At 39.8% G+C, this 21,847-nt stretch overlaps 1 protein-coding gene across 3 annotated transcripts in view; it reads right to left on the bottom strand.

The window, feature by feature from the left end:
* ZFAT (zinc finger and AT-hook domain containing) overlaps window positions 1-21,847 on the bottom strand; it is a 98,090-nt gene that overhangs the window by 18,440 nt on the left and 57,803 nt on the right. For 2 of the 3 annotated variants that reach the window (XM_074577889.1, XM_074577890.1), the window contains exons 9-13: window positions 20,912-21,061; window positions 18,838-19,011; window positions 11,944-12,032; window positions 9,427-9,565; window positions 1,203-1,321 (exon numbers count right to left, since the gene is read on the bottom strand). In XM_074577889.1, coding sequence (XP_074433990.1) covers window positions 1,203-1,321; window positions 9,427-9,565; window positions 11,944-12,032; window positions 18,838-19,011; window positions 20,912-21,061 — 671 coding nt within the window. The remainder of the gene's footprint in view (window positions 1-1,202; window positions 1,322-9,426; window positions 9,566-11,943; window positions 12,033-18,837; window positions 19,012-20,911; window positions 21,062-21,847) is intronic. The other variant, XR_012585800.1, reaches the window with a different exon arrangement.

The raw sequence follows: 21,847 nt of genomic DNA on the forward strand, positions 1-21,847 counted from the left end.
CCTGGACACCCTCTTATTTTTTTCAGGTTTGGGCATCTATTGTGAGAGTGTACAGAGAATTGTTTGTGGAATGCACGTGGATATAAGACTTTGAAGGAGTACATTTTAACATGCCTGCCCTAGCTTCTTTGAATATCTGACCATATAGAACTTACTTTGATATTTTTCAAGGACTTAGCATTATGTCTCTGGATAACTCAAAAGCTCCTGAACAAGAACGGCAGGATGACTCCTCTAAATCAGGCATTAGGTTTATAGCAGGGGCTAGACTGCCTGAAATTTAGCAGAACAGGTCTTAAACTGTGGAGGTCAGCCAACTGCAGTTGACTTCTGTCTTTTTCCTCTCATTGGACACCAACAATAGCCTACTCAGCTAGTGGAAAAGAGACTCTGCTTGCCAACTGTAATTTTTTAAATAAGTGTCTAAATAGTTCTGTGGTTTCCCCATAGCTTCTGCTCTACAGTCAGCTCTAAGCTGTAAGAGAAACAGTTTTCATTTTAAAACAAATAGCTACACATACGGCAGCAGAGGAACGCCTGAAAGAGTAAACCATCTCAAGGTAGCTGCCCTACCCCACCCCAAACCAAGAAAATTCAGGTTGTTGGTTTCTTTTTTTCTAACCCAGCTTCTTAGGTCTAACTTAAATTTTTTAAGGTCTGATCTTAGTGATACTGTGATTCCTGTACACTTCGGACTGCAGCTGGAAACACAGTACAAATGACAGAAGACTTCCTCTGTATATTAGTCGCATTTTTTTAGCTGATCAATTTACAAATTCAGTTTTCTAGATTCTAACCTCTTCTGGACCAAGACATAAGTTTCCTTTATTAATCCAATATAAGCTTGCAGCTTTGCACATCTTGCAGTTAACACCAGTGACTACTTGGCATAAAACAAAATACAGGAAGTTTATCAATTTCACATTTTCTTGCTAAAACTTTCACCCTTTCTGCTGCAAATAGAGGACTAGAGCTCTAAAATGCAGAAATAAGCACGTACAATGTTGTTAATCCTACCAGATATTAAAGCAGTCAAGCTTAACAGTCACAGCAATGTATGCATTCAAAATGGAGACAAGATGACCTCCTGAACTTATGTAAAGTCAAGAACACAGTTTTGAATAGTTCTTATTCTTACCCTTACTTTTCTCCCTAGAATTCTTTGAAATTTTAGGGCCAAAGCTATGACAACTTTGCTTTACCTCCCACTTGGTCTCCCCATCGTGTTCCACTAGCTTCATTCCATGCTTGTTTTTAAGATGTCTGTTGAATTCCCATTTTGTACCATACACAAAGCTGCAAACAGGACACTTAATGCCACCTATAAGGAAACACAAATAAATCCTTGAGTTGTTGTCACACAAATTGCCCCTCTACTCCACTCCGCTCTGGTGAGACCCCACCTGGAGTACTGCATCCAGCTCTGGAGCCCTCAGCACAGGAAAGACATGGACCTGTTGGAGTGGGTCCAGAAGAGGCCACAAAAATGATGAGAGGGCTGGAGCACCTCTGCTATGAGGACAGGCTGAGAGAGTTTGGGTTGTTCAGCCTGGGGAAGAGAAGGCTCCAGAGAGACCTTATTGCGGCCTTTCAGTACTTAAAGGAAAAACGGGGACAAACTTTTTAATTGCCCGGCCTGTAGTGACAGGACAAGGTGTAATGGCTTTAAACTAAAAGAGAGTAGATTTAGACTAGATATAAGGAAGAAATTTTTTACGCTGAAGGTGGTGAAACACTGGCCCAGGTTGCCCAAACAAGTGGTAGATACCCCATCCCTGGAAACATTCAAGGTCAGGTTGGACGGGGCTCTGAGCAACCTGACCTAGTGGAAGATGTCCCTGCTCACTGCAGGGGTGTTGGACTAGGTGACCTTTAAAGGTCCCTTCCAACCCAAACCGTTCTATGATTCTATTGTATGATTCTATGAAATTCTTTTTCAAGGTAGCAAGGACCCATTTAATCTGACCCCACCTCAATCAAGCCACATAACTGTAATTTAAAAGGTTTTCCTTTAGCCATGGATCCAACAAGAAAAAAAGGTAAAAAAAAATCAGGCAGTTGAACTCTCACAGTGCTTAAAAGGGCAGTTTTGGATAATGGTAGCGGAAGGAATCTGGAACAACTCATATCTCTGGGAAGGTATCACAATCCTGCTTCCCTGCCCACACGCCTCCCTGCAGTGGATGATGTGAAGTTGCAGGAATGCTGTTCCCACCTTTCCCTCCCTCCACACCTCTATCCCTGGGGGAACCCCTACCACAGACCAATTAAAAAGAAAGAGCGGGAAGACAACTATTTGCATTAGTCTGAGATACAGCATTATTTCTGCAATTAGGTCCACGTAAGAAGTATTGGTTTGATCTCTTAGGAGGCAGACGTTAAGGGAGACATCAAGACGTTAAACTTATCTACTGGGTAAGAATTTGTGCTTGCTTTACTAAGAAAAGCTATTCTAGAAGTGGCACATAAATTAAAGAGGGAAAAGTTTTTTCAAGGAATGACAACATCCTAAGTTTGACCAACCCCGCCCCATTTTTTTCCTCAGCCACAAAAAAAAATACTGGAAACCCACGGGATGCTTCAGCCTGTGCAGAATCATTCCCACTGCCACGATCCTGGTTGAAATTCACGTTTAGCAGCACCAAATGAAGACTAGTCATAGTTTCCGAGTGAAATTTTTTCAAGTCTGAGGGTGTCTATGACTTATATTCTGCTTTAAGTCCACCATAAACAAAGCCTAGCACATGTTTTAAATAATTCTGAACTAACACTTTTGGCCTATAAAGCCTCCTTCACTTCAAATCATAGAGTTACTTGGAGACTATTTTTAATGCCTACCCCATTACATAGCGCTGCAGCTTCAAATGTAAATTCTATGTATAGTCCAAAAATCTGCAAGCCAAGTCTCTGACAAGCTTCAGCTTTAAATATCAGTTCCCTGTTGCCTCACAAAGCCCTGGAGTGCTGCCCTTCAGGACACAACGCAAAACTACGTAATCTTCCAGTAAGTGCTGGGATATTTTTTAAGTGCTTTATAAACAACACTGAGATGTTAATATTTAACATACACAGTAGTGACATACTAATAATTTTTTTAAAATGTATCTTCTCTAAGACAGCTGTTCTAGTTTTCTCAAGTTTCAAAGAAACATTAAGTTTTTTGGCACGTGATCAAAGCCATCTAGGGAGAGTTAACAGCGTAATGTCATCTTCAACCAGCTCTTTGCTTTTGAGAGTTTCTACTGTTTATGTTAACATATAAAACTGTAAACCTAAGTTTTCTACCTACCTACAAATGATGCATAGCATGAATTTAGCACAATGTTTACTGGCTGAGTATGCAGCATTACAGGTAAAAAACAGAGCATGACGGAATCGTAAGCATCCAATCTTCTACACTAGATTAAACAGCTTTTACTTCTTTACCTTATGAAAATCATTTGCTCAAATGTCAGATCTCAGTTGCTTGTAATTATGCAAATGAGTATTTCCCTTTTCCCCCCCCCACTATTGACTAAAGCAGAACAAAAACAATCTGCATGTGATAAATTGTTGCGCTAGGTGACCAGAACTCCCTCTCACAACTCGAATGGCTAGGGAAGGGCATTACGCCACTGTGTCAGCTATGCCACCAGATGGCTGTCTCCACATCATCATGGCAAATGGCTCTTACCCATCGAGTTCAAATGCTTCAAATATACTCTCATAAGCTGGTCGTAAGCCAAGTCCTCATTACCTATAGTCTTTTTTCAATAAGGTGATTAGAAAAAGGATTCAGTTACACAGTAATGGAAACCTACCATATGGCATTCTACCAGGTGAAAAGAAATAAACTTTTTATTTTGATAAAATAGACTATAACTACAGCCAGTTGCTAGGGTCTTTTGCTGACACTTATTATTCCTATACAATTTCCCCTCTTTGCTCTCAATCTATTGGAAACCTTCACCAAACTTCACTATTATAGCAGATGTTCAATACTCCATCTGTAGCCAAAACTGAAATAGTTTCCCTATTAAGAGAAACTCAAAAGTTCACAAAAGCAAAATACCTTTGTTCAGATTGGCACAAAGATATCAGTTACAGAAAATGAAATGAAATATTCATTTCATACCAATCTGTAGTATTAGGAAAAACATGCTGTTGTGAAAGAGAGAACACTTTTCTGCATTACTTTGATATTGAAACTATTATAACAATACACCAGATAAATTTAAGCTGTAACTTTTGTCATTATGACTTTAATTAAAGAACAAGTAACGGAAGCCTAGAATTAAACTGGTAATATATAACTCCACATCAATGACTTCATAGGAAAGATCAGGAAAATTAATTTCTAGACTATATTTTGAAGTAATGGGCAACACACAAAGTCAATGAATTACACACCTTGTCTACTTTCAATACCAAAACTGATGTTTGCAACAAAACAATGCACACAAATATTATACAGCTCCACAACTTTTTTCCATTGTGGCACTGACACATGCTTTCCAAACTATTTATTTACTGGCCTAAAATCTCCATAAGATGACTATTATTTTATGTTAAAAGAAAGCATGTGGTATAATAGAACACAGAGGCCACAACTGGATCATCGTGTACGTACTGCACAAGTTTGCTGCACAAACACAAAGAGAAAATCCATCTCCCAGAAAGGACAGAAATATGTAAACTAAACAATGGATGGCAGGGAATATGAGTGAAGAGAAAAGAAACAATTTCTGGAGAAACTATATGTGAATTGCTCCGCACAAAGCAAATGAAACTAAAAAAGGAAGCTATCAAATGAGCAAGTAGGCAGGGTATTGCAAAAAACCTAGTACTTAATGCATATATAATATTCTTGTCCCCTATGCAGAATAAATCAAATTCTTCCAGCATTTATTTTCCTTTATTACTTTAAAATACTAAAATAAATGTCAAGATTACAGACTTCAACTAAAACAAGCAAACCAACCAACCAACCAACAAACCCAAAAAAAAAAACCCCAAACATTTTTCTGATCCTGGAAGATCCTAATTTCTAAGCACAGAAATTAAAGGCTGCTGTCTATCCCCGGCAATGCAATTGCTCAAATGAGCACGTTCCGTCTTCTATTCTATGAATCATTCATTTATTTATAAATTCATTCTAGGAATCTTGAGTAGAGTCCAGCAGCCTACATTCATATAAATACTTCCAATTAAGTTCATCTGCAATGCCTGCAATGCAGTCAAAAACCAGTTGAGAGTGGAGAAGAAAAGATGAGCAAGTGTGAGGCAATTTACCTTGGGCTCTGTGTGTAGCTTAGAACAAGCAGAATAAAACAAGACGAATAGATATAGACAGCTTTTATTAGACGTTAATCTTTGTTAGGTTTCCCTTCTCACTTTTTTTCCAAACCCTTCCCCTTGCTGGTTCTCCCGCCTTTCCCTTTTCGTCTATAGTCCTTTAATTTCAAAGGACTGGTTTAATACCAGGTCTGAAGGGTCTTCTTCCCTTATATGAATACATGAATAATTTTCCAAAATTGCTTTTCAGATCTATGAATACGGTAAATTGAAACTTGATAGAGGCTCGTCAGGCAGCAAGTTGCAACTGCTGGCCCAAGCAGCTCAGAAACATATACCTTGTCATACTGCACAACACGTCCACAGTGATCTCTCTGTGCTGTGTGACCCAGATACAGAACATCTTCTGATTCCAAAACCAGGAAAAATTTTATTGACTTCAATAGGAATCGTGTTTATCAACTCCAAATGCAAATCCTAATTAACTCAAGTCTCCCATAAGGAACATTTTTCCCTTCCCCAGTGAGATACCAAAACACTGAGAAAAAGTGACTTTTCTCCAGTGTGATAGGAAACCTGCAGGTCTCCTGTTTTTATTTTGAGACCGCATGTAAGATCCATATGATGTGTCATATAGCAGGAAACGGCAGCAAAGGAGCTTGCATGCAGGAAAAATGATCTACTAACATGGCTTGCTTCCTGGCAGAGTCCCGATAAGAGGCCCTGACTTCATAGCTACTATGTGGATTTGAAGCCCCTTTACTGCTCTAAAACTCCATGCAGCAGGTGAAGCCGCAGAAAGCAGGCACAGCTCTAGTGGTAGCACAGGGAGTATAAACGCTGTGTAAGGGAAGGAAGGAAAAGAAGGATGCAAAGTCAGAGATGGAAAGAATAGAATAGAATGTCTCTGTTGGAAGGGACCTACAATAACCATCTAGCCCAACTGCCTGACCTCTTCAGGGCTGACCAAAAGTTAAAGCATGTTATTAAGGACATTGTCCAAATAAACACTGACAGGCTTGGGGCATCAACCACCTCTCTAGGAAACCTGTTCCACGGTTTGACCACCCTGTCTGTAAAGAAATGCTTCCTAATGTTTAGCCTGAACATCCCTTGGTGCAGCTTTGAACCATTCCCAGGCATCCTGTCACTGGATACCAGAGAGAAGAGCTCAGCACCTCCCTCTCCACCTCCCGTCCTCAGAAAGCTGCAGAGAGCAACGGGGTCGCCCCTCAGCCTCCTCTTCTCCAAAGCAGACAAACCCAAAGTCCTCAGCTATTCCTCACAGGACATGCCTTCCAGCCCCTCCACCAGATTTGTTGCCCTCCTCTGGACACATTCAAGGACTTTCACGCCCTTCTTAAATGGTTGGCCCAGAACTGCCCACAGTGCTCACCAACGCTGAATACAGCGGGATAATCCCACCTTTTGGCCGGCTGGTGATGCTGTGTTTGATGTGATCTGTGCTAGATGAACAATTTGGAAACACTACTTAGAAATAATGTCATCTTAGAAGAAACACTACTTAGAAATAATGTCACCTTAGAAGAATTATATTTAATTTATTATCTAAAAAAACCCCAGCATTATTTTGGTCTCTTCTTCAACTAGCCCAGAAATTTTGAAGATCCAAAAAAGATACTATAAAAAGGCTGGTGGTTTCTATTAAAAAAATTGGAAAGACCCTCTCTAAAATTATCGGAAACAAAGAAAGAAACTCAACTCTACCAAGCATTAAAATATTTTCAACACAATTGAACTGAGCATTTAATTTGGCTTTCTCCTCTTCTTCCCCACTTCCCGTGACACAAGACACTAGAACTGAACAGGCTTTACACCCAAAAAGGCATCTGATGGCAGTCAATTGTTTGCTTTGCTTCACCTGCCCGGTGCACAACAGCAGAACTACTTATGGGAGTCGGACAACTTGTACAATTTGTGACACCTGTATCAAGCAGAAATAAAGCAATTAGTGGCACTGAATCACAGAATGGTTCACGCTGGAAGGGACCTTCAAGATCACCTAGTTCCAACCCCCCTGCCCTGGGCAGGGACACCTCCCACCAGACCAGGCTGCTCAAAGCCCCATCCAGCCTGGCCTTGAACACCTCCAGGGATGGGGCAGCCACAACCTCCCTGGGCAACCTGTTCCAGTGTCTCACCACCCTTACCATAAAGAATTTCTTCCTGACCATCTTTTCAGAAGGATACAGGATGTCAGCTGGGATGAAATTTATAACCAAAACCAACAGTCAGGAATATAACTTTTTATGTTACTATATAAATGTGGTAAAAACTACTACAATCCGATTTTCTCTTCCCCCTGGCATTCCATTAGCCCTTATACTTAATCTTGCATTTTCGATCCTCCCAAAATCCTCATTGTCTTTAATTAGTTTATCTGTGTCAGCATTTTCTCTAATTGACCAGGTGTCTATATCTAATTAGTTTTATTTGTCTTTATCTTTGTGAGGCACGACTCTAGTTTTACACAGACAGCAGTAACAAACAGTTGTTCTAGGCAGAATGAGATATGTAGGACTCTAGCACAGAAACGCGATGTAGAGGAATGCCTTGAGAAGCACAGACCCAGGAAGCAGCACAGAGGAGGGCAGGACTGGTGTGAAAAGAAGGTGGGCACAAGTGTGGGACTAAAGAACCTGCAGCTATTAAAAATATGCAAATCCAGAGCTGGTTTTAGGGACAACAGAAATCGTATTTAACGTACACAAAGGGCACAATAAACAGTAGACTTGGATTTAATCTGCAGCCACAGACCAAAGAAAAAGAAAAGTGTAAATGTGTGTAAGCAAACACGTAACAATGGCCCCATCTGGAATGGGAGAGGAATATCACGGAATCCTTTAGGTTCGAAAAGACCTTTCAGATCATTGATTCCAACCGTTAACCAGGCACTGCCATGTTCACCACTAAACTACGTCTCTCAGCACCCATCTTTTAAATACTGCAGGGATGGCGACTCCACCATTTCCTTGGGCAGCCTGTTCCAACGCTTGACAACACTTCCAGGGAAGAAATTTTTCCTGATATCCAGTCTAAACCTCCCTGGCACAACTTGAGGCCACTTCCTCTTGTCCTATCACTTGTTACTTGGGAGGAGAGACCGACCCCCACCTCTCTACACCCTCCTTTCAGGTAGTTGCAGAGAGCAAGGAGGTCTCCCCTCAGCCTCCTTTTCTCCAGGCGGAACAACCCCAGCTCCCTCAGCCGCTCCTCCTAAGACTTGTGCTCCAGACCCTTCACCAGTTTTGCTGCTCTTCTTTGGACATCACGATGAACATCATATTTCTCCCAGTGAAGAACTCCAGATGCTGACAACTTACTGAAACCCCCATCCCAAAGCCAACACCAGAGGGAAACCACCCATCTTACGACTCACAAAAACAGCGGAAGGGTGACCATGACACCGGGAAAAGGAGCAGAAACTAAGAAGTGTGTGTGACCATTTTAATTGTAATAATAACACTATTGAGACTTCTGTATGTAAGTACTCTAACTACATTTTATTTTTTAAAAAATAATAATTAGATCTAGACTAACGGTGTTTCTTGAACTAGACTGTTAACATTTCCATTACAGTAACAATAAATTCTTGGCCTTACTTACACAGATAAAGAGTGCTTCCTTTGCCCATCATCAAGACTCTGAGCATAACAACTTGTAACCTGCTTTACCGGTGCTCTCTTTTCCCTGCCATTGCTCTAGTGGGGGAATAATTTGCTGCCATTTACTCTTCAGTCTCTTTCCTTACGTTTGCTCAACCTTACTTTTAGTTCAACCTTGCAAAACTGTAATAGAAATTTATCAGCAGAACGATACATATTTATCATTCATTTCTACACATAGTGACACTTTACTTACAAAAGGAGACAAGTGAAAACGATAAACATATGCAACAATGAACAACACAGGCAAGGTAAATCAGAACTTTGGTTTATCTCCCCTTAGAAACCAAGAACACAGGACACTGAATGAAAGATAAAAGGTGGCCTTTTCAGAATTACTAAAATGTCGTAATGATGTATCACATAAAACCCACCAAACTGAGGAACACATATTGCACAAAAGTTTAGCTTTACACCAAATTTGCTTTAGAATTAAAATAACAAGTCTTATATGGTAGAAATGTACCTTGTTGGATAAGGGCTTCTGCTGCAGGCTCCCCAGAACCTACATTTACATACTCTTCATTAGGATGCTTTCTGTTGTAATGTCTCTTCAGGGAACCGGATATGTTGCAGGAATAGTGGCAATGTGCACAACGGAAAGGCTAGGAGCAAACCCCAAAATGTTAGAACATATTTCCTGACCTCTTCAGGATACAGGTCTAAGCTGCCATGTTTTGATCCCAAGACTTTCTGGTTCAGGAATATTCCAAGGAGACCTTCCAAAATTCAATATAAATGGAAGTTGTAACTAAGCGTTACCTAAAATTTGGTACTTTTTATTATGTGCAAGACACCAAGCATTCTCAACATTATAAGATTATTACTTACTTTTCGTAATTCAGTAAACTGTGTGTTTTCATAATTGATGATCACAGGTCTGACCACATGGAGACTTTCTACTACAAGGAAATGACTCAGCTGCCGTGAGCTTTGGTCTGAAAAGGGGGAGTAAGAGCCCTAAAATAACTGAAGGTACAACGTGACTGTATAGCCAACCTAATTTAACAGATACCTGTACCTGACAGGGTTGATCTCTTCCCTTTCCTTTCCTTCTCTCTCCAACATGCTCCCAACTGCTTCCCTTTCACTGGCACTTGCATTCATCTGACCATTTGGTCAGATAAGTTTTGGGAACTAAATTAATTAATTTTTAGTTCATACATCTCCCTTCAACCAACAGGGAGCGACATTCCTAAAGAAAAAAGTTTAGGAAAACAAGCATTTGTGCCTAAAGTTAGCCCTAGAGAATAACCTTCTGACTGAGATATGTCACAGTTATAGGAAGCTTGACGCAACCATTAGGGTCTTGGAAAAGAATGCAGATATTGACCAAGTCCTTGGGGAAAAGTCAAGTACCTTAGAATGGGATGCAAAATATTTCATGCACAGCAGCCAGGCCCACCTAAAGCTAGTCAGCAGAAAATAGCTGGTACTGAATTGTTTATTAAGAAGCTGAATTTACAGCAGGGAAATGTCTGCAGTCAGGGTCCATTGACCAGCAGAACATCCCCCTAAGCTTGTTGCTCGCGACCTTCCTTCAGGCTCCAGACAGCAAAAATAAGGAAGAAAAGTGGTGTTCAGACTCCCATAACCTTACAATTCAGAGGGTACAGTAACATTCAGCTACTCGATTCATGGACTTGGAAATATGATGGATTCAATTATCATTAGGTCACATAACTACTAACATTCCTCTTTGTGTTTGATATGCATGCAAACAACGGTCCCAGAAGGAGGCAACGTGTTGCCAGCAGACAGTTTTTGAATTCCTTTTGACAAATACTCCTGATTGACTTATTTCAGTGTTTTGCAGTTCTCTTGATAATGCATCGAACAGCCACACTTATATGCAGGCTGACAGAGGGCTGAAAAGAGGTGCTGAGTCAACAGTTCTAGATCTGATCCCAAGGTCAAGAACTGCGTGACGAGTACATTCATCCCATTAGCCATTAAAAAAGGAAAATGGTATATTTTCATCTACAAAAGAATCCTTTTAAAAAGATAATTCCACAGCAAAACTACATACTTAAGAAAGAAAAATTATTTGTTCAAAATATATCATCTCTTTAGATGACTCGCTTCATTTTCTTATATGTCTTGTCTTCCAAAATTTAAACAATGAATCAAAAGACTGTCTTTCCTTTCTGCTTTATGGAGGTACGTAGCATTGGTACTTAGAAAGAATGTCTGAAGTGTACTCTTTATAGAAGCAAAATGATTTGTTAGATAATGAAAGATGTTGCATGTGAAAATAGTATGATGTTTTCAATAAGAAATATGCTCATTCCCAAGATAAAGCGTTACATTAAAATTAACATTTTCATACATACAAAATACTGGATTTTTCTGGAAAATAAACTAGTATCATTTCTATTTCCTGAATATAACATTTCACAATTCATTACATCAAGACCTATCATGCTGACAAAACAACGTGAAATTTAGGAATAAAACCGTACTACAGTTTATTACAAAAACGTATCTCTAATCTAAACATTTTATAGAAACATTAACAATCTTCAAAACTCTTTCCAAGACATGTTTCAGATAAATGGGGAGTTTTAAAATTAATTTCCTTCAATTTTCTTCAAGTATATGAACTCATCTATAGTACATTAGACTGGCAAAGTTTCAGAACAAATTAAGGCGGGCAATGAAGAGTGATGTATGGGATTCGCTTTCCTACTTCCCTAGGACGTTTTAAGGTACATGTTAGATTAGGTCTCTCAAGGACTAGAGTAAAAAAATAAGCAGTAACATTTGTTTTATATTGCAACGTAACATACATATATTTTTGGCAAGTAAAGACAGTAATTGCAAATTGTCCGTGAATAAAATAACCCTATCTCAAAAGTCTGTATATAAAGTCAAAATTCCCAGAATATCAAAACGTTAAGATGCTGTAACTGTCAACAAACAGGGAAATGTTCCAGGTTTTTTTAATGACTTATCAATAAGCATGATTTATATGTTTTCTTACCTTGAAAGAGACGTGTTGTTCCATATGACGTAGAAGCTGTGGTTTTTGGGCAGCTGTATAGTCACACACTGTACATTTAAACTGCTTTCCTGAAATGGGAATAGAAAACGGGATAACTTTTTTCTACTTATGTTCAGAAAACTGCTAATTACATTTCCTCATAAAGGTGATTTCCAAAATGCTAAGAATTAACAATTAACAACAGCAGAAGTCTGGCACTTGCTCTGCAAAATTTTGGTTAAATAGAGCTAAGAGCAGAGTAAGGAAGGCTTGAGTGTCATCCTAGAATTATAAGCATTAAATAGTGCTCCTGGGATAGTCACTTGGAAAAGAAGAAAAAAGAATCGTTATAGCGTAGGCTAAACAGAAGAAGAGAATGAAATCAGTTATTTACAACTGCAGGCACAGTTATTTTGCTATTTGTAAAGCAGATTTGGAAATCTTTAAAACACAGATGTTTAGTCATGTTCACATGTGTTTTTACCTACTTCTAGCCCAAGTTCTGAATTGTTACTATTCAAATACATTTAAATTTTCTGGGGTTTTCCACTGTCAGTTCTGTTGATGTATTTCTGGTAGGGTATGACATAACCTATTATTTTTACTACAAGATTTGTTTATGCGTTTAGCACTACTCTTCCAATAATGACTCAAACTATCACAAAATTGCTTTTCTACACTGGCTTAACCCTGGATACAGGGAGAAATAAAATATGCTACAGATGAAAGTAAGATCAGAATGGCAAATAATACAGAGGTTTTGTTTCGACCTTTCACTTCTGCTTACACAATTTTAAAGCAATGGTCTCAAATTGTTCCATCAACATCAGATTGAATGATGCCCACTTGCCTTGTTCATCGTGACATTTTGTCCTTTCTCATCTAAATCTCTGCAGTAACCCTAAGTCTCACATACAGTCACACAAGGCAAGACAAAGCACATACTGGGACCAGTTTACACGTTGTATGTGGTAACTTCCACGCTGGCACCTACCAAACATGAGGGATAATGGGTAGGTTCTGTGACCTGTTCTTAGAGAGGGCTGATTAATACTTCTTTATTGTAACTGGGCACAAATTTTCTCAAAATTTGTTAAAATATGTTAAAGTAACAGCTGGACTTCTACTATTCTGCATCAATTGTTTCAAAAATCATAGTGGACCAGAAAAAGGGTAAAGACAATGGGTGCATATTTGCATAAACATTGGTCCTTCAGATACCAACCTTAAGAGCCACTGAAAGATTTGAGACAGGCTCTGTCTCCTGAGTACTTGGCAGACTGAAAGTCTGCGTTGGAAACTGGTCTTCTACACATTACATTAAATAAAGCTTCTAAATACCTAAAGGGCGGGTGTCAGGAGGATGGGGCCAGGCCCTTTTCAGTGGTGCCCAGCGAGAGAACAAGGGGCAACAAACACAAACTGGAACACAGGAAATTCCATCTAAACATGAGGAAAAAACTTCTTTCCTTTGAGGGTGGCAGAACGCTGGAACAGGCTGCCCAGAGAGGTGGTGGAGTCTCCGTCTCTGGAGACGTTCCAAACCCGTCGGGACAAGTTCCTGTGTAACCTGGTCTGGGTGACTCTGCTCTGGCAGGGGGGTTGGACTGGATGATCTCCAGAGGTCCCTTCCAACCCCTACCATTCTGTGATTCTGTGTAATAGAGCGTGGTGGTGCAAAGCCCTCCCCACTTTTGGCCACTAGGTACTTGGTGTGATTCCCCATCCCTGGGCCGCATACCAACCTAGGCGATATCAGGCATGAACTGGGAAAGATAAAGGACCAGAGCATTAAGGCACTCCCTCAACGCGCCTGGCTCCTGCTTCCCCTGTCCCTTGGGACTATCACTCCCTGACAGCCTGGGACGTCTGTACCCGGATCATGGCCCAAAGGGAGATGATACCAAAACTTGCAGACCTAGCAAGTTCTGGACTTGTACAACTGGTGCAAAGTATCGAAATATTCCATCATCCTAATTGGGCTGGAGTGGAAAAATATCTGATGAAAGTCAATTATCTCAGACCCTGTACGTAGCGATCCCAGTGAGACCCTTCAAGCTCTCCTGGATCACAGCGGGCTGTGACCAGCAACTCCCCTGCGCCAGAGGCTGCTCAGGCAAGCAGCTGGAGGACTGAAAGGCCCAGGGCAAGTCAACTCCCCATCGAGTCCCAGTTATCGCCCGCTGAGGAATCCTAATGCCTTGTGCGTATTTGCTCTAAACTCGAAGAGGGAAATTTTAACGCTAGGCTAGCCTCTCCTTCATCCACCTCTCTGTACGCACGTTAGCTCTTACCAGCGTGGATGTCTGAATGCTTCACTGGATCCAGTGCACGTGTAGAAGGGGGACCCATTGACTCATTGGGGTTGCCCGTTGTGAAGGGACCTTTAGTTCTAATAGTTAAAACTCCGGTGTAGGGGTGGGTGTGCGTGTGACTCCTTAAATGCTGTGTGTATGTTCGTGCTTTTATGTATATATACGTATTCACTTAGGACACCTTATAGTAAGTTAGCGTGAATCCTGCCATCTTTGAATCTGTAACTAAGTCGCTGTTCAATTGTTTTGTTAAATCATCTTGTAAATCCTTAAATTGGTTAATGATTAAGTGCTGCTAAAACTTAACGCTTGATCTATCTCGAATCATTTATAAATTTCGAATTGCTACAAAATCGTAACTGTGCCAAATATTTCCATCCGCAGCACAGAGTCAATGCAATTTATATATATTGCTTTGGGGAAAAAAAAAACTCAAAACATTACTTCAGTTCACAAGTGCCGTCCAAAGAAGGGTGTTACTGTAAGTTCTACAGACAAGACATTATATTTGACATTTCTTTACATGCCTGTGAGCTTTCTAGTCAGGGATCGATACTGAGGGCACTAACCCTCCAACCTGAAATAGCAACAATAAAATTGAAGAACCAGAACTGGAATTTCAGCTAATGAAAGCTGATGCTCAGAACATTCCGTCTAAAATAAAGTCAATATTTTTAACAGAGGGCATGATTAATGACTATGACAATTAGAAATCAGATGGATGCCCTGTCATATGAAGCCTTTAAATCAAGCCTGATTAGCCCTTCCTAAAAAGATGTACTACAATCCGGCAGAAATGTGATGCAAAATTATTAGATTAAGTTATGGCCTGTACTCTGCAAGAGATCAGACTTTGTGACTCGAGAGTCTGCTTTTGGCCCTAAAATCATTAGTCTGAGTCCTTCTTAAGGCAAGATGGTCAGATTTTGTCATTATATATTTTTAGGATTCTCCAATAGGAATGAAATCTCACTGACATTTTTGAGAAACATCTGTTGCTGTTTGTGACTTTATAAAGAGTGAAATTCCCAAACAAACTACCATTCTGTAGGTTTCTCTTACTTTGCCTTCAAAGCATTCTCTCTCCCAAATCTTTTCTTTCCTTATGATTTAAAATAACGTGATTTCCTTCCTTTTATTCTCTGGGTTTCATAGTCCCTTTTCTCCATATTTTGGCTTCAAGATTCTATCAGTCTTGCTACCTCCAGTCAAATTACAAGGGGTATGAAATACAGAAAAACTGCATCCCTGTATTAAATGCCCATGGCTGGCAAACTGTATTTGACCGATGTGGAAAAGAGCGAAAAGGAAGGAAGTACAACACGGAATATTCTATATTATCCTGAAGAGATCAAGTTTCTTTAGATTATGGACCTTGCTCAAAGAAGTTACAAGCATTTTACACTACAGCGTGAAATCTTCCATAAAACACAGCTAAGAAAAACCTTAAGACAATTTCTGATATCTAATTAAACTAATGAAAACCAGGTTTTCTGGTTTATTTCTAATCACAAACAGTAATAAGCCTGGACTATGGAACTGTTTTCTGTCATGCCACTCTTGAGAAGTCTGTCTTCTGGAGAAGAACAAAGCAGACAGAAAACTCCTTTCTATTCCATGAGTTAAATTGACCTTGCAGGGCTGATATTTGAACAAAAATTGCCTGGATTCATAAGTCAGGAAGACAAGACTCATAAACAGCGAAGCATCTTTCAAATTCATTTATTTGTGAAATAACTGAAGAACACTAGATGAGTGCTAATAAGAACTTCTGAAGTGCTGTCACAGTAGAGAGGGACACCGGGCAAAGAGAAACTGTCGGCATTCAAGAGGCTGAAAGTCCCTTGACAAATCATGTATTACATTCTTAGTGACAAATGTTATCTTATTTTTCACAAGTGTTTGAAACGCATGAGGAGCTTGCTGGGGTGGACTTAGTGAGGAAACTTATCTAAGACTCCAGACAGTGAGATTCTGTTCCAACTGCAGCCAACGACAAAATGCATTTTCCAAAGGTACGTGGAATTTCCTGGAACACTTCTGGAAGTGCAAAAAGCAAGGCAAAAGAGCTTTAAGTATTGGATTTAGAGAGTGCACCCTCAGCGAGTTCGCCGAGGACACAAAGCTGGGGGGGGTGGCTGACACACCGGAAGGCTGTGCCGCCATCCAGAGAGACCTGGACAGGCTGGAGAGTTGGGCAAAGAGGAACCTTATGAAATTCAAGAAGGGCAAGTGGAAGGTGCTGCACGTGGGGAGGAATAACCCCATGCATCAGTACAGGTTGGGGGTGACCTGCTGGAGAGCAGCTCAGCTGAAAGAGACCTGGGAGTCCTGGTGGACAGCAGGATGACCATGAGCCAGCAATGTGCCCCTGTGGCCAAGAAGGCCAATGGCATCCTGGGGTGCATCAAGAAGAGTGTGGCCAGCAGGTGGTGGGAGGTCATCCTCCCCCTCTACTCTGCCTTGGTGAGGCCGCACCTGGAGTGCTGTGTCCAGTTCTGGGCTCCTCGGTTCAAGAGGGACAGGGAACTGCTGGAGAGGGTGCAGTAGAGAGCTACCAAGATGATGAGGGGACTGGAACACCTCTCTCATGAAGAAAGGCTGAGGGATTTGGGTCTCTTCAGTCTGGAAAAAAGAAGACTGAGGGGGGATCTTATCAACACTTATAAATACTTAAGGGTGGGTGTCAGAAGGATGGGGCCAGGATCTTTTCAGTGGTGCCCAGGGACAGGACAAGAGGTAATGGGCACAAACTTGAGCATAGGAAGTTCCATCTCAACATGAGGAAGAACTTCTTTCCTTTGAGGGTGGCAGAGCACTGGAACAGGCTGCCCAGAAAGGTGGTGGAGTCTCCATCTCTGGAGAGATTCCAAACCCACCTGGATGCGTTCCTGTGCAACCTGCTGTGGGTGACCTGCTCTGGCAGGGGGTTGGACTAGGTGATCTCCAGAGGTCCTTTCCACCCCTATGATTCTATGATTTATTTATATCAGTCAAAAAGGGAGGTGGATCAACACGTTATTGCAGAAGAAGTTAACAGTCTGATGCCAGATAAAAAAGGCTCCTGGTAACATCACCTCTAGAGTTGAGGCTTCAGCCTGACCTAACAGTAAATGATCAGAGAATATAGCTCCTTGCATGCAATTAAATGTTTAAAGCTAACTTCACACCTTTAAATCAAATCCAGACAAGGGTAGCTCCTGCACGACTATGGTCCTATTCTTAGCAGTGCCAAATTTTCAAAGCTTCCTCAGCTGAACCGCAATACTTACTTACACACATATATATTTTGTTCAAGAAATGGAACTAACTCACAGGTAAAAACAAATTCAGCTTCCATTGATGAATTTCACTACTTGGACATGCCAGATGGTGAAAACAAAACAGAAAGGTTTAGAAATGAAACCCCATGCAGGGATTGTTTTACGGCACCATACAAAGAGGCCTTTTTTTTTCTTTATAGTCTGATCATGCTCCAAATTTCCTTTTAGTTCAAATACAACCTGCCTCCTTCTCCCAGCCAGGAATCAGCTGGGGATTGCATTTGATAAGTAAAGTTGTTGATTCTTACATATGAAGTTCAGAGGTATGTGCAACATCTGCTTGTTATTGACCAAGTTATTTCAAATTATCGGAAAGTATTTTTTGAATAATGAGTCATTTACTGACTTATGGTAATAATACAGTAACTATATGGTTCCTATAATATGTATCATATCACTGTAAAAGGGATCATATCTTTCACTAATATTATACATACAGATCTAAGCATACATATAAATAAATATCTCTGATAAAAACTTCACATACATTCTAGAGGTGTAACAGAGCATGTGCGCTTTCTTTGAAAGGAAAATGCTAATGAACATGCAAAAATTTTTTAAAAAGAATTTAAATGACACAGTCAATAAAGAGTGGAATGAAGTTTCACAAAGTTGCGTAAGTAAAAAAGATCAACCTACTAAGTCAAAATGAAGGTCCGTACAAGTTGTCTTGCTAAATCATTTACTTCACTTTCATAATCACAGTGGAATAAAGTATTGTTGCGTCCCAAATTTTGACATAAAAATGATATTTGTCTGGATTTGCATCTCATTTTTTCCTCTTACCATCACAGAAACATTAAAGTCATGGAGCAAATGCATGTGCTGCATATGTGCCTATAGGGAATGTGTGCTCAGAGCTGCCACTGCCGAGACCTGGGCACACAGAGCTGCAGCAGCCTGGCCTCTACGGGGCTACTGGATTTGGCAACTCCTAACAATATTCTCACAGAAGAATGCAGTAAGAGACTTAAACATGGAACTATTTGTATTTTCAAATGTCTGTTGAGATCAACAGTTTTCTGTAAGAGGGCTATAAGGCCAACACAAAATTACAGAAAAATCAATTATTCCAGAGACAGCTGTCTTAATTTTGCGAAGTTTTGAATTCTTTCACAATCAGTGTCTCCTGGGAATAAACAAAATGTTTAAGTAGTGCTTAGTGTTCGACCGAAAAATGCATGTTATAAGGTCCTATAGTACAGCCAGTATTTATTGTCCTAAAATAAACTTGAATTTAATAAACATGCACTTACCATCAGCAGTATGAAGGAGTTTATGGCTCTTCAAAGTGCCTTTTGATTTGAACTTTTTCCCACACATATCACAAAGGTGCGTTTTCTCAGTGCTGTGACGATTCATATGGGCTTTCAAGTTACTCTTGCTGCGAGTGGCATACTCACAGAGAGAACATTTGAAGGGTTTGACGCCTAAAAATAAAAAAAATAAACCATGAAACAACCAAGCTGTATCTTTTGATGAGAGGGTAAACATTTGCTTGAAAGAAACTTCAGATCATGTGAGCAACACAGACAAAAAGGTCAAAATTTTAAAATTTGGATATCTACATTTAAGAAATTTCATGTATAGCTTCTGTGTAAATGATACTGAGCTCTTGGTGGCATCATTCAACTTACTAAGAGGAAGAAGGGGTTCTTTTAGAATTAAGTACTTCCCTACCGAAGCCAGGTACTGAGTGTAACCAAGCAGATAGAAATGTTTTGGTCTTGGTATGTCCATCCTTCATTTAAAATTAGAATCCAGACTGCCTAAGTTGATGCTTAGCTGGCGTACACACCAAATCTCCTCTAAAAGTCTTCAGATAACTATCTTTCTCTAAAGAATGAAGAAATGTATTTCAGGAGGACTGGTTCATTAGGTGCTTAATATGTAAGCACAAGTTAAATGTGCAAAGCTGTGTTTTATTGTTAATTAGCATCAGATTTGCTAACGGCTCACGCAGTCGTACTTTTTTTTTCTTCCCCTTGGTAAGATGCAAGCACTTCCAATTTCACTTCTCTCAAACTTCTCTCATGTAATAGAGATACGCACAGTACGTCATCTAGCAGAAGGTCTACAAGAACAAAGTAAATCCTTCAAAGAAAAGTTGAATAAATCTGAACTGGCAGAGTAGTTCAACAGTTTCATGAGGCTCTGGCAGTTTTAGATTGATATTCATGGCCTTAAAACGAGATTTACAAGCATGAGGAATTACAGCCTATTTTAAGCAGACTTGATGGCACACTTTGATTTTGGAATAAATTTCCATGCACCTCTTTCTCCCGATAGCTAGATGAGAGGAGTTCCAAGCTTTCTTGGCAGAATAAACAAGCCGTATCTATGGAATACACAAGTAATTGCTCTAAGCCTATAATTTGGCATTACCTGAACTCCTTAATGGAGTAAAGGCTACTGGACCACTACTATAGTACAGGCATGTCAGCTCATAGTTAAAGCATTCAAACAAATATGCAGTACTAGCAATAAACGTCTGAACTATCTGCACGGGAGCAAACACTTTGGAACAAAAAACATCAGTTCGAGAGTCCCCATTATTCCCCTTATGCAGAGGGATGGCTAAAGAAGCCAAAATAATGCTCCAACGCCATCGGCAATCTGTTCCATAAATTATTAACTAACTAAAGAGCACATGAGTGGTCTTTCACCTGTTACGAAAACAGAGAGATTGAGTAGACACAAGATTTCAATGGGCGGAGATTTTAACTCCAAGGGATTTTTAACCTGTATGTTGTCATATTACTGGAATTTCTCCCCTAAAAAGTGACAGGATCAGCGTTATCTCACAGGTTTTTCATCGCTGTTTATGTCCATGTCAGCTCGCTGCCACGCTCAGCATGATTTAATTAAAACATGCACAGAAGTTATACGCATACGTCAAAGCAACTGCATTTCAATTGTTTTACTAATAGATTTCCAGACCAAGTATTTTTGGAAAAATGTGAAAGCAGCAGCAGTTATTCATGAGAAGTTATAGAAAATTACTTGTCTTAAGAGACTGAGCATGTATTTAATTCACTCCTCACTAGCATTTATTCTAGAATACTTTATGGAGGCTTATGAAAGAGTTTTGGATAAAAATGGAATCATAAACTTATTAACATTATTTAACATTTAGGCTGTCTATTCATATTATAAGCATACAGTTCCCTATGTGTCCGAAATCTATTAAACTAATTATTTAACCTCCACTGTAGCCTAAAGTTTTTGATTCAGGTATAGCGATAACTTTGAATTCCTTTTTATGTCAGCAGAGGTTGTGTGGAATATGAGACTGATGATATACCCTAAATCTTAAAAGCAGAGTTTTACCTTCATGAGCCCAAATATGACGCTGAAGGTCTGATCCATTCTTCATAAAATAAAAATCACAGTAGGGACATTTTACAGCTCGTTTTCCAATAAGTCCTTTCAGCTGAACTCTTCTGCCAAGAATCTCAGAAATAGTAGTCATTGAAACCTCTGAGAGAAAAGTGAAAAGTAATAAAAACCAGAAGGACATGAGGGAATTTGTTCTATGTTATATAAGTAATATTGAAGAGCTACATCCTGATTCACTCCAACTTTTTTAAAGCCCTACTTCCCCTACTGCCTCTTAGATAAGACCTGAGCAAACAACATAAGCACCTTTTTTCCATTAGAACTTCTAGGATGTTCTGTCCTTCCTCTCTTTCTCCTCTGTACTCAATGTCCCCGCTGCCTGGCTAAAAAAAAATATAATTGATATACAAAAAAAACACACCTGGGTGTGCCACTGTCTTAGAAATCATTTTCCAACTATGAACTTCCCAATAAGCTAATTTGGCGCTTTTTTCTTCAATATTTTCAAAAGGTTTTATTCAAGATTTCATCCCAGATTTCCAGATGTCAAGGCTACAATTATCAAAATGCATGATAATCAGAAACTTCAAAGTTAAAAACAGACTCGCAGAATAAATGCAATTGAAAAGGACCTCTAAGGTCACCTGCTCCAATCAGGGACAACTTTGGAATTACAACTTCAAAGTTACATCATCAAGTTGGTCAGGGTCATATCTAGTCCTGCTCTCAACATATCCGAGGATGGACATTCTACATTCTCTTGGCCCATTCCAGTGCTTTACCACCTCTACAGTCAAAATTATTTTCCTAATTTCTAATCAGAATCTCCTTGCTTCAACTCATGTCCCTTCACTGCACAGTTCCACGAAGATTCTGGCTCTGTCTTCTTTTTAATCTCCTATTAGATAGCTGAAGACAGCAATTAAG

Source organism: Larus michahellis, chromosome 2 (assembly GCF_964199755.1).
Source record: "Larus michahellis chromosome 2, bLarMic1.1, whole genome shotgun sequence".
Lineage (NCBI taxonomy): Eukaryota > Metazoa > Chordata > Aves > Charadriiformes > Laridae > Larus > Larus michahellis.